The 22329-nt window shown below is 46.7% G+C and overlaps 1 protein-coding gene across 2 annotated transcripts in view; it reads right to left on the reverse strand.

The window, feature by feature from the left end:
• CRACDL (CRACD like) overlaps positions 1 to 22329 on the reverse strand; it is a 221705-nt gene that overhangs the window by 14585 nt on the left and 184791 nt on the right. For both annotated transcript variants that reach the window (XM_075334243.1, XM_075334244.1), the window contains exons 9-10: positions 3227 to 3381; positions 74 to 221 (exon numbers count right to left, since the gene is read on the reverse strand). In XM_075334243.1, the coding sequence (XP_075190358.1) occupies positions 74 to 221; positions 3227 to 3381 (303 nt within the window). The remainder of the gene's footprint in view (positions 1 to 73; positions 222 to 3226; positions 3382 to 22329) is intronic.

Raw genomic sequence — 22329 nt, forward strand, 5'->3', positions numbered from 1 at the left:
ATGTGTTCTTCAAAAGCTTTGTGCTGCAGCTGCACAATAGACAGCCTCATCTGGTGAAAAGCTCTTTTCTTACCATGGACAGGATGCGGCAATGTGTTTGCTCTTTGCCTCTGCTCGTTCTTTTCTGGTTTGGTGTCTTGTCCACAAGTTTCAGGAAGAACTGAAACTGATATGCTTGTTGTTTTGTTATGAATTGCATCAACTTGTTGCTTAGAATGGACCTTAAAGAAAAAAAAAAAATTTCATAAATTTTTAATTTTTATTTTTTTCACACAACTTAGCAAATCTGAATTCAGTTACAACCTTTATTTAGTTATGCTGCATATGCTATTAATTGGGCAATAATACTATTTTATTGGGGTTCATTTTCTATTTTTCTATTGGTTATAATTGGATGTATTTCTCTGTTATGTTTAATTGCTATTTATTTTTCCTACAAGAAACTTGATAGTTTATACATACTTCCCGATTCACAGATTATAGGTGCATGATTTCAGCCATGTATGTTTATCTCTGAAATAGCACATGTTTCAGAGAACATAGTTTAATAGCCACCAGGTCCTAAGCTTCATGAGTAGTGATAGGCAGACTCGCAGATATCCGGATATCTGGCTGGATGATGGTCCCCCAATACGTCTATGGGGACTGGTAGAAATGGTGGTAGAAGGGATAAGACGATTAGAGCAAGTGCGCTATACTTATTGAGTCTCCAGCGTGGCAATAACTGGATCCGGGCCGATCACTCTACTTCTAGGGCCGCTCATTAGCCTCATACATATTCTCTGCTTTCCCTGCCCATAGGTAGTCCTGGAATCTATGATTGGTTGCAGTCAGACAGCACCCCCAAGTGGTAGTGATGTGATTTTTTTTTTTGCCAGGAGGTGTAGATTGGGTGCAGAAATATGCTGTTCAAATTTCAGCACCAAATCTGCATCTCTTGGCAAAAAAATCTGCAGTTTTCTTCCAGGAGATGCATGTCATTGAGTTTACTGAGATCACCTGAGGTCAGGTTAGCTGCGATCACAGGTGAAGGACCATGGGAACCTCCAGCTATGACTGCAAATAACCTGAGCGACATCACCGCTCATTGCTGTGGCTCATTCTCTGCATGAAGCTCACAGTAGATGGTCTCGTTCGATGGCCACTCACTGTCACTTCAGATGCAGCACAGCTGTAATCGTCATGGGACCTCGTGTGGATTATGTCGGACCTGGGTGTTTTGGAGGTTAATAAATTGGTGAAAGAGAGTGGGTTTATTTGTATTTTATTACAAATAAAGTATTTTTTGAGTGTTTGTTTTTATTTTTTTTTCACTTACGGATTAGTAATGGGGGGGGTGTCATACACAGCTCCCATTACTAGCTAGGGCTTAGTTTCAGCCGTGAGCTGTTATTAACCCCTTATTACCCCAATTGCCACTGCACCAGTAAGATCGGGAAGAGCTGGGTAAAGTTCCAGGTTTTATACATCAAATGGATGTGACAATCCTGGACAGCTGCAGGCTGCTATTTTTATGCTGGGAGGACCCCATAAGCATGGGTCTTCACAGCCTGAGAATTTCAGCCCCCAGGTGTCAGGCTTTATCTTGGCTGGGTATCAAAATTGGAGAGGGGAACAGCACGTTGTTTTTATTGTATCAAAATACAAGGGAGCCTACACTAATTTTTTTCTTTATCTATTTTTAGTCCAATCAACAGTGACTGGTAGACAGGGTCTGTGATTGCAAGCAGTGCAACATGCTGTCACACATGCTTGGGGCACTGTCGGACTGCAACCAATCACAGATGCCTGGACTGCTGGTGGGCAGGGGAAGCAGTGAATATGAATGAGGCTAATGAGCAGCCCCAGAAGTAGAGTGAGCGGTCCGGAAGCAGTTACAGCCATGCAGGACACTTGGTAAGTATAGTGTGCTTGCTTTATTTTCATTTGTCCTTTATTTATTTTTTTTATTTCCTGAGTTGCTGGATCTGAATCATTAGCCAAAGTTCCCCCGAGAACTCCGGGTCTGGGCCCAGCACCCAAATACTTTTTGAAACCATGTGGATTTGGACTTTTACAGTCTGGATCCGCCCATCACTATTCATGAGAGATTAGTCTATCAGGCGGGACCCTGGCAGTTTCTACACACCTACATTCCTAGAGTGAGAGGTCTCTCCCCACATCTCTGCTATTAACCAATGACCAATGCCATGCTGGAAGATTCTAGAGGGCCTTAATTTTTCGGTTACACTTTCGTTTAATAATTGCCCTGTTGGAAGATACCAGCGTGTACTCCTGTTATTAACTGCTTCCCTGCTGGAAAATACCAATCAGCTACTGTTCCTTTGTGTATCTGCACACCTGCCTCTGCTTCAAATGTGCTACCTGCGCTGCTTCTTAGTCTGCAATACTGTATACCCTGCTGTCCTTTTCCTCACTAATAAACATATGGGCAGCATCAAGACCTGCTCTACTACATCACTACCTTTGGTCTATGCTGCTTTCACACATCCGGTTTTTGCAGTGTGGCACAATCCAACTCAAAAACCTATGCAACGGATGCGGCGAAAAAAAAGGATCTGTTGCATAAGTTTTTCCTTGCGGCCCGTCCGTTTTTTGACGGATGCGGCTTGATACTGAGCATGCGCAGTTCAAAAAACCGCATCCAGCGGCCGGATGCGTTTTTTGCCGCAGGACGCCACATCTGGCGTCCATAGGCTTGCATTGTAAATCGTGCCACATCGCACCGGATCCGGCGTGATGCGGTTTTTTCGCGGCAGACAAAAACGTTCACTTGAATGTTTCATCCGGCTGCCGCATCGGCTAAATATGCCGCATCCGGTAAAAACCGGACACAACGCAAGGCCGTGCGGCACAATCCGGCGCTAATAAAAGTCTATGTGGAAAAACCGCACCCGGCGGCAAAAAAAACCCAGATACTGTTTTACTGCAAAGCGCCATATTGTGCCGCACAGCAAAAAACGGATGTGTGAAAGCAGCCTTACCTAGACCTCCAGCTTACAGAATCCACATCACCAAGTGAGGCAATAATAATGGCTCTTGTGCGAACTGTAGAAAAGACATTTTCCCACTGGACCACCAAAACCTGAATGACATCCAGTAAACATCTAGGGTGTACTTGCTACTTTTTTCAGAGTATATTTTGTCAGGACTAGATAATATTTTCCCATAATTCAAGCAAATTAAAGTAAAAAAAAAAATCTTGTACACGGTATTTGTAAATTACCTCTGCTTTGTCTTGGTTTACAATGTTGTTCTCAGAGAAGGGAGGATCTTCTTTAAGACTCCTTTGTTTTTTTAGAGCCATGGACATCCATGAAGGTTCTACTTTGCTTTCAGCTGCCTTAACAAGTTCTGCTATCCCTGCAGGAGTGTATTTATCTGTAGATGTAACACATAAAAGAAAGTATTGTCCCGTATGTACATTCCGGTTGGTATTTTTCACATTATTGAATTCTGATTACAGCATTAGAATTATATTATGTTAAACCTTCCTGTAAGCCATACATTTCTTTATCAAGTATAACAATTAATTAATTGTATTAGGCCTAAAACACACTTCTGCAAAAAAAAGTGCATGTGACACGGTACGTTTTTCGGGTCCATGTTCCGTTTCTCCGGTACGTATGGCATCCGTGTGATGGCGTGCGAGCCGTGTGTACGTGTAAAATGTCCGTGTTTGTGTGTAAAATGCCCGTGTATGTGTACATGGAATGTCCGTGTGGAATGTCCGTTTGTGTGTTGCACAATGTCGTTGATACATGTCGGCTGACAGCAGACAGAGTTGCGCGATGAGAATGAACTCGGGTGAACTTCACCCGACTTCATTGTTATGCCGCGGCTCTGTCTGTGTGCCGCGTACTGATTAGTGGTCACCTGTGAAGGATTCACCAGTGACCGCTAATCCCCCGAGTGACTGAAGTGAGCAGCCCTCTCTCATACTTACCGCTCCCCGATCACCAGCGCGGCGAGGAACAGCTGTGCAGAGAATACGCGGCAACAATTACTTTGAAAATGCCGGGCCGCTCATTAATCAATCTCGTATTCCCCTGCTTTACCCACCCACCGGCATGGTGGTTGGTTGCAGTCAGACACGCCCCCCACGCTGAGTGACAGCTGTCTCACTGCACCCAATCACAGCAGCCGGTGGGCGTGTCTATACTGTGCAGTAAAATAAATAAATAATTAAAAAAAACGCCGTGCGGTCCCCCCCCCATTTTAATACCAGCCAGATAAAGCCATACGGCTGAAGGCTGGTATTCTCAGGATGGGGAGCCCCACGTTATGGGGAGCCCCCCGCCTAACAATATCAGCAGCCGCCCAGAATTGCCGCATACATTATATGCGACAGTTCTGGGACTGTACCCGGCTCTTCCCGATTTGCCCTGGTGCGTTGGCAAATCGGGGTAATAAGGACAGCCCATAGCTGCCAATAAGTCCTAGATTAATCATGTCAGGCGTCTCCCCGAGATGCCTTCCATGATTAATCTGTAAGTGACAGTAAATAAACACACACACACACGAAAAAATCCTTTATTAGAAATAAAAAACACAAACATATACCCTGGTTCACCACTTTAATAAGCCCGAAAAAGCCCTCAATGTCCGGCGTAATCCAGGATGCTCCAGCGTCGCATCCAGCTCTGCTGCATGGAGGTGACCGGAGCTGCAGAAGACACCGCCGCTCCTTTCACCTCCACGCAGCTAATGAAGGCAATAGCGTGATCAGCTGTATTCAGCGTTGGCCGCGAGTAACCTCAGTGACAGCTCAGCTGATCGCGCTATTGCCTTCATTAGCTGTGTGGAGGTGACAGGAGTCTTCTGCAGCCGGGGGAAAGAAAAAACCAAGCGCCAATGTACCGTAAGTATGACTGAGAACAGCAGAAAAAAAGGTAAGTATACTGAATTTAATTTAAAAAAAAAAAAAAATAAGATCGCTAGTGTAAAAACGCACACGCACGAAACGTGCATACACGGACCCATAGACTTTAGCGGGTCCGTGCCTGCATGATGCCGGCCAAAAACGGACATGTTGTCCATGTAGAAAAGCACACACACGTACTTATCACATGGACACACGTTCCGTGTGATTTTACGTGTGTGTGCCATCTACCATAGAACAACATGGGTCTCCGTGTGTACGTGTCTCCGGTACGTGCAAATACGTACCGCATACGTACAAATTAAACGGATGTGTGTTGCGGGTCTTATGCAGTATATTGCCAAAGTGAGCACACCCCTCACATTTTTGTCATTTTTTTATTTTATCTTTTCATGGGAAAACATTGAAGATATGACACATTAATACAATGCCTCACCATGGTCAAAGACGTTAAGTATACATACTCAGTGTCATATCCAGAGGTTATCTTTTACAATAGAGGTTTGAGTGCTGCCAGCATTGCTGCAGAGGTTAATGGGGCCAAATACTGCAATAAGTAGTGTCTTGTTACATCTCGCTATCTACAAGTCACAGGTTGCAGACAATTGGTAAAGTTTTTATAAATTATATATTACAGAATGTTTTACCTTTCATAAAAAAATATTTTTATTAGTGATAACTAGTGATGGGCGGACTCGGACTGTAAGGCTATGTGCCCACGCTACAGGATTTACCGCGGATTTACCGCGGATTTTGCCGCGGATTTACCGCGGATTTGCCGAAAATCTGCAGCAGCAGCACTTCCAAGCCATTTCAATGGCATTTTGGAAATGCTGTGCCCATGCTGCGGATTTTTCCGCGGCGGATTTGCCGCGGATTTTGATCCGGAAAAATCTGCAGCATGTCAATTGTTTGGTGCAGATTTGGTGCGGATTTTTGGCTTTGAATGGGGAAAAAAAAAAAAAAAAAATCCGCATCAAAATCCGCGGCAAATCCGCGGCAAATCCGCGGGTGCGGATTTGCCGCGAAAGTCGCGGATTTTCAGGCAAAAAAATCCGCAGGGACATTCTAGCGTGGGCACATAGCCTAAAAGTCCGGATCCGTGCGGGTTACCTTGTACCCGTGCACCCATGGAACTGCAAGTTACTGCGAGTAATTTAAAAAAAAAAAGAAAGAAACATGTATAAAGCAGGTGCGTTATACTTACCAGTCTCCGCAAGGCAGTAACAGTACTTCCAGGGTACTCATTACCCTCATGCATATGCATTGCTTCCCCCACCCACCGGCAGTCTCTGATTGGTTGCAGTCAGACCGCGCCCACACCTTGTGTGACAGCATGTCTGACTACTTGCAACCGCACACGTTGTCTGTGTATGTATAGTGGTGTAAAAATAAATAATTTTAAAAATTGGCATGGGATTCCCCAAATTATGATACCCAGCACAAATAAAGCATACGGCTACAGGCTGCATCCCCCAGCCGTGTGCTTATTTTGGCTGTGTATCAAAAAAAATACAGACTCCATGCGGCTTTTTTAAAAATTATTTAAATATACATTTTTTAAAAAAACCTGTTTTGATACTCAGCCATGATAAAGCTGACACCTGGGGGATGGTATTCTCAGGCTGGGCATCAAACCCAATTTTGATACCTAGCCATGATAAAGCCGACAGCTGGGGGCTGGTATTCTCAGGCTGGGGATGCCCATGGTTATTGGGCAGCCCTAGCCAACAAATAGCAGCCTTCCAAGCTTTCTTCCTGTATTATGTAATCAACGAATTATCCTACACTTCTGTTTTAATTTTGTTGGGAAGTGGTAAACTGAATGTCTTCCATAAACCCGGTAGTCACAACTGACAAGCTCTGTGCATGTGTTGTTCTTACATACAATATACATCCTGAAGATGCCAATTAACTACATCAATTTTAGATTTATAGAACCTTTGCTTGACAACTTTTACTGCCATGATTTAATGGATATAAGATAGCCAGCAGGCTGCATATTGTTCCTGGTTTTCTAAAAATACATTCACATTGTGGAAAACCTTTAGTGCACCTTCTGCTAAGTGTGACTAATGTTTCCATTTAAGTACCTGACAGTGGAGGATTTGTATCTATGATCACTAAATACCAAGTGTTAAGAATACCGGAGAGCTTTAAAATTGGCACTAGAAACTGTATTAATAATTCCTTCTCTAAAAGGCACTTAGCAATGCTTGAAAAGCTGCTGAAAGACGTTACCATTCTCTAATGTTCATTTAGTGACAACTTTATTAAGTACACCTGTTTTTTTTCAGTGCAAATATCCAAGCAGACAATCTCAATGGGAGGTCTTAAATGTATATAGACATGGTAAATACATTTCCAAAACAATAAAATTGGGCACAAATGTGATATTGGTAGTAGATTACGTGCTTTGAACAGATCAGGAACTGTTGATGATTTTTTTTTTTTTTTTTAATCTCTAGAGTTTAAAAGTTTCTGAAGTTCATGAAGAATGGGGGGAATTATCAAGCTATAGTGGATATAGAAAGTCTACACACAACTAATAAAATGCAAGGTTTTTGTCATATAAAAATCAAACCAAGAAAAATAATTTCAGAACTTTTTCCACCTTTAGGGCATGTGCGCACGTTGCCTCGTGTCACTGCAGAAAATTCTGCAGCGATTTGACAGCTCGTGTGCGCTTCAAATCGCTGCAGAAACACTGCGTAATGGATGCAGTGTTTCTGCAGACAAAATGCCGATTTCATGCGCTCAGGATGCTGCCTCTCCCATAGGCCCGTTTCACATGTCAGTGAAAAACACAGACGTTCTTCACTGACGTGTAAAACACGCACATGTCCCGCCTTGTGCCGTGATTGCCGTGGGTTGTCTTTGTGCAATCCGGCCTCCGTTCTCCATAGTCCGTGATTGCACACAGAGATAAACTCACCTGTGCCCGCTCCCGCTCTCCTTGGTGCTGAATGTTCCCTCGGTGCAGTATCCGGCCGGCGCTGACCCCCGCAGCAGCTGCTTCCAGGTCGGCCGGGTCGAGCATTCATGAATATGCACGACAGTAATGAGCCGGCTCAGAAGCAGCAGGCAGAACAGGCTGCAGAGAGCGTCGCTTGAGCTGGGTGAGTAAAAATGTTTTTTATTTTATAAGCACGTTTTTTTCTGGCACGTGTTTCACGCATGACACACGGATCACACCACTGCGTGGTCCGTGGGACATCAGTGATGCCAGAAAAAAACGGACTTGTCTCCGTGCAGAATCACGGCCACGGGTGTACGCCGCACGGAGACACGGTCAGTGAAAAATCACTGATGTGTGAGCAGACCCATTGATTATAATGTGTCTGCGTATGTCAGTGATTCTGCTACGTAGAAAAAAAAGCACAAACGTACCAGAATCACTGACGTCTAAAACGAGTGGGAGCAGCATCCGAAGCGCATGAAAGAAGTGACATGCTGCATTTTTGAACACAGCGATTTGAATCAAAATTTCAGCATCCAAATCGCTGCGCTCTCAAATGCAACGTGCAGATGGATTATGCACAATCTTCATAGATTGTGCTGAGGATGCAGGACGCATGCATTTACGCTGCAGTGCTAGACGCAGTGTAAATGCATGCAATACACTCACGTGCGCACATGCCCTTAGGCTATGTGCACACTCTGCAGATTTACCGCGGATTTTACCACGGATTTCTTGCAGAAAATGTGTCTAACATTTCTGCAGTCAATCCCCAGCAAAACCTATGGGTATAAAAAAATGCTGTGCGCACACTCGTTTTTTTTATACCTGCGGATTTTCCGCTGCGGAATTAATGTGCATGTCACTTCTTTTCTGAAGGTACCTGCGGTTTTTGCCATAGATAATGGTAAAAATCCGCAGGGACCAACCTACGGAAAACCCGTGGCAAATCCGCGGCAAATCACGGCAAAACCGCATGCATATTTTGTTGCGGTTTTGGTGTGTTTTTTACCGCAGGTGCGGGATTCTTTAAGAGGGTCTGGATTTTCCTTGAGAAAAAGTCATTTTCTAGTGCGCACATGACCTTAATGTCATCCGTAATGTGTATAAATCCATTGAGAAAGAAGCAAATAATTTTGAGGGGAAAAAAATGAAAACAATGTGGTTCAATGTGTGAACACTCTCTTATAATTCAGGAATCTCAGGATGTGATTGTGTTCAAAATTATCCAATCTCATTTAAAGGGAACGTGTAATGTACAATATGCGTTCTGACCTATCAGCAGACGCATATGTGCCCTAATTACTCTCCCTACCCATCCTTGTGTTGTAAAATTGTGTAATATGAAAGTAATAAAAAATGTTTTATTACTTACATATTTCCTATAGAAATAGCAGCGCTCGTCGCCCCATGGTGACAGGTTCCCTTTAAAGAGATGCAGGAATTTATGGCAAGTAAAGATTGTGTGAAAACAATCTCCCATATTCTTTATATGTTTGTCGTCTGGTCTGTGGGGTAGGGTGAAAAAAATGGAAGCCCTTCCTTACAAAGAAAAAGATCCAAGCCTGACAATGTTTTGCGAAAACTTACATCAAGTCTGCTAAAAGCATATGTGAAAATGTGTTATGGTCTGAGGAGACCAAGGTTGAACTTTTCGATCATAATTCCAAAATGTTTGGTGCAAAGCCAACACTGGGCATGACCAAAAGAATACTATACCCACAAGGGAAGCATAGTGGAGGCAGTATTATGTTTTGGGACTGTTTTTGCGGTAGCTAGAAGTCGGGCATAAGGCCGCTTTACACGCTGCGACATCGCTAATGAGATGTCGTTGGGGTCACGGAATTAGTGACGCACATCCGGCCTCGTTAGCGACGTTGTTGCGTGTGAAACGTACGAACGACCGCTAACGATCAAAATCACTCACCTTATCGTTGATCGTTGACACGTCGTTCTAATCCCGATTATCGTTGCTGCTTTTGCACGCAGGTTGTTCGTCATTCCTGAGGCAGCGCACATCGCTACGTGTGACATCCCAGGAACGACGAACAACAGCTTACCTGTGTCTTCCGGCAACGAGGTGGGCGTGTCTTTCCTTCGGCTGCTCTCTGCCCCTCCGCTTTTATTGGCCGCCTGCCGTATGACGTCGCTGTGATGTCACACGAACCACCCCCTTAGAAAGGAGGAGGTTCGCCGGCAACAGCGACGTCGCAGGGAAGGTAAGTAGTGTGACAGGGCCTAACGATATTGTGCGCCACGGGCAGCGATTTGCCCGTGACGCATAAACGACGGGGGCGGGTACGCTCACTAGCGATCTGGCTAGCGAGATCGCAGCGTGTAAAGCGGCCTTTAGTCTAAGTTGAGGGAATTATGAAAAGTTCAAAATATTCTATTTTGCATCAAAACTTTCCGTTTTCTGCAAAAATGGTGAAGATGAATTTCACCTTTCAGCATGACTATGACTAAGTACAACTCAAATAAAAAAAAATAAAAAAAGTATTTGGCTAAACCAGAAGAAGATCAAAGTTTTATAAAGTGGCCCAGACAGAGCCCAACCTGAATGCAACTGAAAATTGTTTGTGATTTGAAGAGCGCTTTACACAGTAGATGTTACTGAAAAAGACAAAAACCTGGCATTGTAAAGGGGGTATGTTAACTTTTCTTTTATACATCCACTGTAAATGCACAAGAAGTTTGATGTAATTTCCACCCCAAAAATGTTTTCATGACCTACTGGGAAAGGATGTGGTCTAGCATGTGATATCAATCATTAAAATTGTGGTAAACATTTCTGGCACAAAGTAAGTCAACTTGTAAACTTAGACTAGATGGTCTTACAAGTAGACAGTTTTATCAAACACTATGACTCCCTTTGATATATTTGGAGAATTTCAAGACTGTCTAGTTTAAGTTTGCACTATCTAAGATATAGACAGTATTGAAAAATCTGCCCCAAATATGCTAACAGACAGTTAGTATGTGGAAGTGAGAGGAGACGGACGGAACCGCACTGACAGGAGAGTGTAAAGGTGACCTGAGGGCCAAAGCGTGTCGTTGCCGGTGGAGTGCTCCCGGAACCATAGCACCAACGGGGTACAGAGCCCTAGGTCAGGCAAATGCTCCAGGCAGACCTGATAAAATCTGCACGGTAAGGGGACCATCCAGGACCTCACCGACCGTAAAGTTCGTAGCAACGTGAGAATCGGGGAACAGGACCAGAACGGACTAAGACTGAAAAACAACCAGGAGGGGACCACTAGACGCTCCAAGCCACAGGGCCCCACCAACCAGAGACAGGTGCAGGGGAATACAGCCACCAGGTCCTCACACCGGCACTGGAACTAAGGGGACCAGTGGTGATGAGCAGCCATCATCGGGTTGCCAGCCATAACAACGCTGTGAGTAAAAAAAAAAAAACAGTTGCACTGCAATCCCTTGTGTGGCCTCCTTTCCGCGCCCAACAACATTATCTATCCCCTGGGGCCTAGCCTTACTTGTGGAGGGTCTAACATCCAGGCCACCATTAACACCAGCCCCAGTAGTGAGAAACAGTGCAGCGGCGGCTCCACTAAAATAGCCGCAACCCGCAAGTGGCATCACGACAAAACTTATATTATATTTCCCCTGTAAATAACCCTTTTTTAAAGCAACCCCCAGGGTCACGGAACCGGGCAATGGCCACCCAGTGAACTGTCCCAACGTAACCAGGCCCGGTACCGAGTACCCCATAGAACTGGGGCGAGTCATATACCCACGGTTACATCATAAATATTGTTCAAGAAAGGCTCATACCACACACCAAGATTAAAAGATAAATAGTTTAATTAATTGTAACTATGTAATGATGCCTGGTGTGCGGGGGCTGGCAAGACCAGTAGGACCATTCGGAAAAAGCTAAAAAAAACTAAAAGAAAAAACCTGAATGAACGTCTATAATATTTCCAAACTTTATTATCATTAAAAAACAATAAATAATTACATGGGACACCAACCTTGGATGGAATAACCACAGTTACTTAGATTTGTTTAATCTGTAATCAAATGGACTGACTTGCACCAAGCACTTTCAGGGTGTTGGTGATGGTATATAGGGCCAGCCTACGTGGAGAGGGAACACCACATCTAATAGGGTGTTAACCTTTGCTGTAAGACAGGATTACTAAGTGATACAATTACTTCCCTCTCTGTAAGTACATCACATTAAGGCCGGGGCCACACGGGGCACTAGTGCGATGCTCGCATGACACTCGGCTCACGCTGACAGTACAGCAGGAGCCGAGTGTCATGCTAGCATCCCTGCATCTGAGGTCCAACTGTGCGAGCGGACCTCAGCTGCGGGGGGCGGGCTGGATCTGAGGAGGGGCGGGCTGGGTCTGAGGAGGGGCGGCCGGCACGGAGGAGAGGAGGGAGGGATTTCTCTCCCTCTCTCCTCCGTAGCCGGCTATTGCGATTCTCGCTCTGCACGCGTGGTACACCGGTATACCGCAAGTGCAGTGCGATTTTTCTCTTCACTTGAATGGGTGCGAGAGAAAAGAGTCTCGCATTACAATCGCAGCATCGTCCGATTAGGTTTGAGAAAATAATCGCTCATGGGTGCTGACACACAGGCTAGAATTGGTCTGAGTGGAATGTGATGTTTTATCGCACTCATTCGCACCGATTATCTCGCCGTGTGGCTTAGGCCTAACAGCACTGCTGGGACAACTATTTCTCATATCCCTATCTATTTAACTTTTTTCTATAGATTCACTGTGTTGACAATTTTAAATAGATTTTAAAATTGATTAATAAACTATCTGGTTTTAGTTTTTTTTTCTTTTTGGTTCTACCTTGTTTGGAATTTGTTAAGTTTGTACTAAATGCGCCTGAGTCCCATTCTATTAGAAAAAAATGCAATGTTCATATCAATATGAAAATGATAATTGCCTGAGAGTTTGCCAGTACAGTATCTATGAGACTTAAGGGGGCTTTACAAGCTACAATATCGTTAATGTTTTATCGTCGGGGTCACGTCGTTAGTGACGCACATCCGGCGTCATTAACGGTATTGCAGCATGTAACACTTACCAGCGACCTTAAACGTTCTCCAAAGTGGTGAAAATCGTTCACCATGGAGAGCTCGTCCTAAAACCAAAAATTATTAATGGTTGTTTATAGATGTTGATCCTCATTCCTACGGCAGCACACAACGCTGTGTGTGGCACCGCAGGAGCGAGGAACCTCACCTTACCTGCGTCCCGCCCGCAATGAGGAAGGAAGGAGATGGGCGGGATGTTTGTCCCGCTCATCTCCGCCCCTCCGCTTTGATTGGCCGGCCGCTTAGTGACGTCGCGGTGACGTCGCCGTGACGCCGAATGCACCTCCCCCTTGAGGGAGGGATTGTTCGGCAGTCACAGCGACGCCGCCGACCAGGTAAGTGCGTGTGACGCTGCCGTAGCAATAATGTTTGCTGTGGCAGTGCTCACTCGATATCGCATGCACGACAGGGGCGGGTGCTTTTGCGTACGATATTGCTAGCAATTGCTAGAAATATCGTAGCGTGTAAAGCCCGCTTTACAGTGTCTCTGGCAGCTCTTTTTGTATGACAAAGAACAATAGTGAAAAACTGAAGAGTAGTGTGTAGATTCAAACTTTTGAGTCTATCCTCTGTGGTCAGCTTCTCTATCCGATGGACCACAGCAGATACACCTTTTTTTCACGTGTTTAGTTTCTGTTATCCTTGCTTTAGATCTATTAGGGCAGTGTTTCTCAACTCCAGTCCTCAAGACCCACCAACAGATCATGTTTTGAGGTTTTCCTCAATATTAGACAGGGAATAATTCCATCACCCGTGCAACATTAAGGAAATCCTGAAAACCTAATTGAGAAAAACCTGAAAACATGATCTGTTGGTGGGTCTTGAAGACTGGAGTTGAGAAACACTGTATTAGGGTAACAGGTGCATTAATTTACTTGTTTGTCTGCCCAATCACCTTTCAGGTGCAACTTTATTACCTTTCTCCTGCTGGTATTTCCTGCTGGTGGTATTCTCATTTTGACGTCCAGCCATATTGCTGTTAGTTTCTACCAGTCAGTAGAAGACCAGCTAGGATATCTTTCTCTGCTGTTTATGTTCTCAACTCTGCACCTATCTTACATTTTTCATTAGTACGTAGATGGCATATTCTTTAGCGATATTCACCTTCTCTGGTATTTTGGTGTTTTTCTTACTCATTATGGGATCACTTTCTACTTCCCCACACCTTCCCTTCTGTAGGTAATTTACACTCTGCTCTGTCCTCCGGTTCCTTAGTAGGAACGTGAAGTGCAGGATAGCTGATCAGTCAGCATAGGCCCAATTTGACATTGATTAATCTGTGGTCTCTGTGGTCAGGGCTATTCCAGTTCATGCCGCAGGAACCACTAGGGACCGCAGGGTTGGAATCTCTAGTCTGAGTGTATGGGAACCAGCAGGGTCTGTTGCAGTTTTTTATTTTAGTGTATTACCTTTACTCCTTTGTGAGTTGCTGTACGAACTTAACAGTAGGAAAACTGGAGAAAAGTGGTTTATGTATTTCTTTTCTGTACAATCACAGGGACATCAATATACCTGCCAGTATTTTTTTTTTTACTTATTTATCCCTGCAACTAAGTAAGCTAGAAAATGTACTTATTGCTTGTTGATATGGCAACAGCACCTCATAGTTAGATGGAGACACATAAAAACTTATCTGCAAAGAGCTGGATACAATTTCACTGTCATTCGCAATGTATTTAGACATGGTTTCTTTTTACAACTGTCTCGGCAGTGAGGTTTGCTACTACCGGCTACCACACTTTTAGCTATGGTATAGTTTTGTCTTTTTGTTATTTTTTTATACTACACCTGTAATTACCACTTTTTCTTTTACCGTACATTTTGTACAATGCTAGACTTAACCTTAATCTTTTTAACCTCAATTATTCAACTCTTGACAAATAAACTTAATAAGAAATGGTAGGTAGGTAGCTACATGGACAAGAACGTAAAAGGTTTAAACAGTTTTCCTTTTTTTTTTCACCAAAATTCAACCTCATTTTTCAAAAATGATGTAATAAGAAATGGTATTCAAAAAGCCAGCATCTGCAATAGGGCAATGTATTGGTGGGGTGTGTATGGATGTTAAACATGACTAGTAAGACAAATGTACAAAAAAAAATTGTTTGCGAGATGTGTAGTGTGGCACAGAGTGGTAGTTGTGGGTGAAGTGCTGGTATATCATGCCCTGACATACTATAAGAAAGATGGAGTTGCAGTTATAGGTTTGGATTTTTGTGTTATTTTAGAAAACAATTATTCCCCCTTTCACAAAAATGAATGGACAATGAATGCAAAAACTCATTACAGCTGCTCTTGTGACAAACCTGTACAATATGTGACACTGATTTTTTCAAGTTTATTTTCTATAAAAAACTATTCTGCTGCCTTGCTTTTGCTTTCTGTTCCATCCAGGGCCGGCCTTAGCCCAAATGGTGCCCTGTGCAGAACTGCCCTTTGGTGCCGCCCCCCAACCTACTAATTTTTTAACCCAGTTTCCCAGGACACAAACGAGGACAGGAGGCCATTTTTTTATATCCTAAGAAAAGTGATCTATTCAAATGTACAAAAAACTCCTCCAGATTTGTGCTGGAGAATCTGCATCTCAAATCCACATTAATGTCACCATATCTGACCTCGTTATTATAGGGGTCTTATGATTTCAACCTTTTCAGTATTCCTGAATATTACATTATGGATGGTACATGCATATCTCACTAATGGGGCCCACATGTATCTAGAGAATGAGGCGCTGCCGCTCTTCGTGGAGAGATGGTATAAATTCCTCTACACTTGGATGAGAGTTCTATCATCTCTGGACTGAGAGCGGCGCACGTCATGGCCCCGTTGGTGGGATCAACATCTACTATACAATTCCTGTGGACAAATGTACCAGATGATACCAGACAAGGCACCATGGAGCCAGCAGCCGATGCTGCGTGTACTCCGGACCAACAAGTCCAAAATACAGATGTTAAAGGCGGATGTAAGAAAGTAGAAAAAAAAATTCTGCTTTCTACATAATAAAGAGTCCTCAAGTTATATGTGTCACTGCCTCTCAGCTCCATTGACCTGAACAGACTGAGGTGCAGTACCACATACACACCATAAGGATGAGGAGCGCTTTGTATGTGTCCCTGCCTCTCAGCTCCAATGACCTGAACAGACTAAGCTGCAGTACCACTTACACACCATGAGGGAGGAGCACTGTATATGGAAGAACTATGACATATACTGTTGATAGATAGATATATAATAGCGAGATAGACAGACAGATAGAAAGATCGATATATACCGTAATAGAGACATAGATGGATAGACATATATAATTGAGAAATAGATCGATAAGACAGAAAGATTATATAAATAGATAGATACAGACAGATATATAAAAGAGAGATACATAGATATAGACAGATGTATAATAGAGAGATAGCTAGACAGACAGATAGATAGATAATAGATAGATAGCTAGATAATAGGTAGCTAGATAAATGACAGATAGAGGGATAGATAATAGATAGATATACATAGACAGACAACCAGAATGGATGTACAGACAGGCAGGTGGATATTGCAGAGTATACAGGACACACACATGTTATACATAACACATACAGACAGCACATAATACATTACAGATATGGCACACAGCATGTTATACTCACATACAGTTACTTCCTGGGCTCCAGGAGTTCAGCAGGGCTTTAGCAGCATCTCTGGTAGTGCAGGCACCCCTCTCTCTCTGGTAAAGGCGGGAGAAGAAAGGACACCGAGCCCAGAGGAGGGGAGGGAGCCCTCTGCTGTAGACTGTGCAGAGCGGGAGGAGACCAGACACACAGGGCACAGAGGAGGGGAGGATGCCGACTGCTGGAAGCTGTGCAGAGCGGGAGCAGACAGTACGCAGAGCCGAGAGGAGGGGAGGCTGCCCTCTGCTGGAGGCTGTGCACCGAAGGAGCAGCAAAGTGAAAGAGCATGTCACGCTCCCGGGGTCCCGGCGCCGCTCCTTACCCACTGATCCGGTCACGGGATATCGGCACTGCTCCTTAGCCACTGATTCGATCCACGTGCATACTGACCGTGGCCGCTGCTTCCGCTCCTGCTCCCCTGCGTCTCACGTGCTCCCTGCTTGGCGGTCCCGCAGGCTTGCTGTGGCTTGGGACTCTGCCCCTGGCTCCCCTGCGTCCTGTCCCCAGCCTCCTGTGCTTGTCTCCGGCTCCTGGGCTTCGCGTATGCGCATTACGGCGCGGGCACGCTCATTCACCTCTTCTTAAAGGACCAGTGTCCCTGGAACAGGATATGGCTGATTACAGGTGCAGGGTATAATGGAGGTGTGCAATGCGCCTATGCGGAGTTCCATGGGTGTTGTGACGAAGAGCACGGCCTGGGAGAGGGGTTTCCCGTCCATGGAAGCGATCACCAGGGGTTCCGAGAGTGGCGTGACAGGAATGTGATATTTGTCCACCGTGGCCTGTTGTATAAAGCTGCCCGCTGAGCCGGAGTCCAGATACGCCTCCGCAGTGAACTGGGACTTCTCCGCTGTCAGTGTGACCGGGGACGAGAGGGCCTTGGCGCCTAGGGTGGCTTCCTTTTGCATATGGACGGTGCTTGTTCAACGAGTTCTTGCAGCTTGGTCTCCTGTGCTAGTGTTCAAGCCCTCTGTGTTTTGTTCCTGGATTAACCCTGTCTCTGCCCTCAGATCCTGACGCCCGGTGTGTGCTCCAGCTCTTCCAGCTCCCTGAGATTTACCGGTATCCGTTAGCAGTGGATGCCACCATCTTCCCTCTGCTCCGCCACCGGCTCTGGATTACATCCGATGTCTTCAGCCTGCATTCATCACTAGTTCCGGACTTCACCCGCTGTCTTCGCCTGGCTCTGGTCATCCGTCCACATTTCTTCCGGTCCGAAGTCACCGCGGGAGCGGCCCCCGTATTCTGCCCGAACTTTCCAAGGACGCTCCCCGTATCCCGCTTGTGTTCCAGCTGCTGTGCATCTAGGCCCTCTGGGGTGGTCGCCAGACAGTCCCTGTATAGGGGTTCGCACCTGGTGGCTTCCTTGGGGGAGTCTGGTGCATGGTCCTGTGGATCCACTCCTGGACAGAACGCTACAGTTTGAACAAGCCATGGATCCCGCTGAGATACAGGCGTCCCAGCTGGCTGGTTTGCAGCAGGAACTGGTGCGACAGCGTGAGACCCAAACCCACATGCTGACTTTCATGTCGTCAGGGGACAACCGTCTGAACACTCTACAGGCAACAGCCACAGCTCTGTCGGCACAACAAACAGCGGCAGCGTCCGCACCTGTTTCCTCCTTAGCTTCGCAACTCCGCCTCGCTGCTCCGCCTCGCTATGCTGGGGATCCCAAGACCTGTAGAGGCTTCCTGAACCAATGCTCCTTGCATTTCAAGTTACTCCCACATCTTTTTGTCTCGGATCAAGCAAAGGTGGCCTTCCTGATGTCTCATCTAGAGGGAGAGGCGTTGGCCTGGATGAATCCCCTGTGGGAGAGAGAAGATCCGATGACCCACAACATTGGGGACTTTCTGGGGACCTTTTGCAGAACCTTTGATGAGCCCGGACGCACCACCTCAGCGGCTTCTTCACTCCTTCGGTTACGCCAAGGATCTCTAACCCTTGGCCAGTACGCCATCTGTTTTCGCACGATTGCCTCTGAATTAGGATTGAACAACGAAGCGTTGTCCGCCGCCTTCTGGGAGGGTCTTTCCGGTCGCATCAAGGACGAGTTGGCTGGCTGTGAAGTACCAACTACCTTGGATGGTCTAATCTCTCTAGCCTCCCGGATCGACCTCCACTTCCAGGATGGAAGAATGGACCAAGGAAGCAGTCCGTGAGAGGAGACCAATGCGCCATGTTCCTACTCCGAAGACGTCCGTTCCCCCACAGTTGCTGTCATCCGGTTCTTCTACCTCCGAACCTATGCAAGTGGACCGTCTGGGTCAAGCGGCACTATGCCGGGCGGAGCGGCTCGCCAAGGGCCTATGCCTCTATTGTGGAGACAACACACACCTGATCCGTTCTTGTCCTGAAAGGTCGGGAAACTCCAAGGCCTAAGGTTGGTAGGAGAGGCCACCCTAGGCGCCAAGGCCCTCTCGTCCCCGGTCACACTGACAGCGGAGAAGTCCCAGTTCACTGCGGAGGTGTATCTGGACTCCGGCTCAGCGGGCAGCTTTATACAACAGGCCACGGTGGACAAATATCACATTCCTGTCACGCCACTCTCGGAACCCCTGGTGATCGCTTCCATGGATGGGAAACCCCTCTCCGAGGCCGTGCTCTTCGTCACAACACCCATGGAACTCCGCATAGGCGCATTGCACACTGAACAGATCGCCTTCTACGTTCTGCCGAAGCTGGCTCACCCAATCCTGCTGGGGCTACCCTGGTTGCGAGCACATGACCCTGTCGTCAGTTGGCGTTCTGGGGAGATCACTAGATGGGGCCAGGCCTGCCACGAGACTTGTCTGTAACTAGTTTGTCCACTCCATCAGCCTCCGGCACCGGACTCCCTACCAAGACTGCCGTCCGCCTATTGGTCCTTTGCAGACGACTTTGACAAAAAAGAAGCCGAGGTATTGCCACCGCATAGACCCTATGACTGTGCCATAGACCTGCAGCCAGGGTCTACTCCTACCCGAGGTCACGTGTATCCCTTGTTATCAGCTGAGACACAGGCCATGTCGGAATACATTGCTGAGAACCTGGCGAGGGGGTTTATCTGAAGATCTGCACCCCCTGCAGGGGCCGGGTTTTTCTTCGTGAAAAAGAAGAATGGATCCCTTCGGCCATGCATTGACTACAGGGGTCTAAACCAGATAACCGTGAAAAACAAATACCCTCTTCCTCTCATCCCAGAGCTCTTCGATCGGCTTAGAGGAGCCCACATCTTCACCAAGCTTGATCTCCGTGGAGCGTACAACTTGGTCCGTATTCGCCCGATAGATGAATGGAAGACCGCCTTTAACACCCGGGACGGGCACTATGAATACCGTGTGATGCCGTTCGGTCTCTGTAACGCCCCGGCTGTCTTTCAGGAGTTGGTGAATGACGTCTTTCAGGACCTGCTATATGTCTGTGTGGTCGTCTATCTGGACGACATCCTGGTTTTCTCTTTGGACATATCGACCCACAGAAGGCATATGCGTCTCGTCCTGCAAAGGCTTAGAGAGAATCGCCTGTACGCCAAGTATGAGAAGTGCGTGTTTGAACAGACGTCCCTTCCTTTTCTTGGATACGTTATTTCCGATACAGGTCTACAGGTGGATCCGGAGAAAGTGTCATCCATCCTTAAATGGTCTCTTCCCTCCGGACTGAAAGCCATTCAACGCTTCCTCGGATTCGCAAACTATTATCGTCAATTCATCCCCCACTTCTCAGCCTGGACAGCCCTCCTCTCCGCCATGACTAGGAAAGGAGCGAATCCACAGGAATGGTCTCCTGAGGCCGAAGACGCCTTCCGTTCCTTGAAACAGGCGTTTGCCTCCGCTCCAGTTTTCCATAGACTCTAGCTGAATAGACAATTCACGTTGGAAGTGGATGCCTCCTCTTCGGGCGCCGGTGCCGTACTCATGCAGAAATCGTCCTCCGGAAAAACGGTTACCTGCGGCTTCTTCTCCAAGACCTTCTCCGTCCCGGAACGCAACTATACCATCGGCGATTGGGAACTCCTGGCTATAAAGCTGGCCTTGGAGGAGTGGCGATACCTGCTGGAGGGGGCTGTATAATTTACACCGACCATAAAAAGCTGGCGTACCTGCACTCGGCCCGTAGACTCAATCCGCGACAAGCCCGGTGGTCCTTGTTTTTTGCCCAGTTCGATTTTCAACTCCGTTTCCGGCCCGCTGACAAGAACGTGCGGGCGGATGCACTGTCCCAGTCCTTTGTACCTGCAGAGCAAGAGGACGAGAAGGACCAGTCCATCATCTGTCCTAGTAAGGTCATCTCGGTGTCTCCGATCACCTTGTCACAACTTCCCCCAGGGAAGACCTTCGTTGCAGAGACTGACAGACGGAAAGTTCTTCTATGGGGCCATTCCTCGAAGGTGGCTGGACATGCGGGCCAGAAGAAGACTTGGTGCCTGATCGCCTGTCACTACTGGTGGCCGTCTCTCCGCAAGGATGTCATCTCTTTTGTGTCGGCATGTCCTTCCTGTGCCCGCAACAAGACTCCCAGGCAGCTGCCCTCTGGTCGTCTCTTGACTCTGCCTATTCCTTCCATACCATGGCAGCATATCGCCATGGATTTTATCACGGACTTGCCCTTATCTTCTGGCTATTCAGCCATCTGGGTTGTGGTGGACCGTTTCTCCAAAATGGCTCATTTTGTCCCCTTGCCTGGACTGCCCTCTGCTCCGTAACTCACAGACACCTTCATTCAACACATTTTCCGACTTCACGGCTTTCCTCTGCACATAGTGTCCGACGGGAACTCAATTCACCTCGTGCTTCTGGAGGGCGCTCTGCAAACAACTAGGAGTGTCTCTGGACTTCTAGTCTGCATATCATCCTCAGTCAAACGGCCAAGTCAAACGAGTCAACCAAATCCTGACATCCTTTCTCCGACACTTCGTCAATTCCCATCATGACGACTGGTCCAAGCTGCTCCCGTGGGCTGAGTTCTCCTACAATCATCATGTCAGTGAATCCTCCTCCAGTTCTCCCTTCCTTATTGTCTATGGTCTTCAGCTTTCCGTGCAGCTGCCGGTGCCCTCTAGTTCTGGTGTTCCAGCTGCGGATGCACTCTCCACAGACTTCTCCAATATATGGAGTGCCGTCAAGACATCCCTGGAACGTGCTTCCCTTCGGATGAAGAAACATGCCGACAAACGATGCCTCGATACTCCTCACTTCTCCCTGGGAGATAAGGTGTGGCTGTCCTCCAAATACATCCGGCTGAAGATCCCATCGTACAAGTTGGGTCCTCGATGCATCAGTCCTTTTAAGATTCTCAAAAGGATCAATGAAGTTTCGTACAACCTGCAGCTTCCAGCCACGATGCGCATCCCAAATTCCTTCCACGTATCCCTGCTCAAACCGGTGGTCCTCTCGCCCTACTTCCCTGATACCGGTAGTTCTCCTCCTCCTCTTGCTTCTGATGATGATGTGTACGAGGTAAGAGACATCTTGGCCATGAAGAGGGTGAGAGGTAAGTCGTACTTTCTCATTGAGGGAGGGTTTCAGTCCTGAGGAACGACATTGGGAACCTCGGGAGAACATTGCTGCTCCTCTTGTGCACAGTTTCCTGGCCTGGTTGCGGGGAGGGAGGCGTGACGGGGGGTACTGTCACGCTCCCGGGGTCCCGGCGCCGCTCCTTACCCACTGATCTGGTCTCTGGATCTCGGCGCCGCTCCTTAGCCACTGATCCGATCCACGTGCGTACTGACCGCGGCCGCTGCTCCCGCTCCTGCTCCCCTGCA

Source organism: Anomaloglossus baeobatrachus, chromosome 2 (genome assembly GCF_048569485.1).
Source record: "Anomaloglossus baeobatrachus isolate aAnoBae1 chromosome 2, aAnoBae1.hap1, whole genome shotgun sequence".
In the NCBI taxonomy this organism is placed as follows: Eukaryota; Metazoa; Chordata; class Amphibia; order Anura; family Aromobatidae; genus Anomaloglossus; species Anomaloglossus baeobatrachus.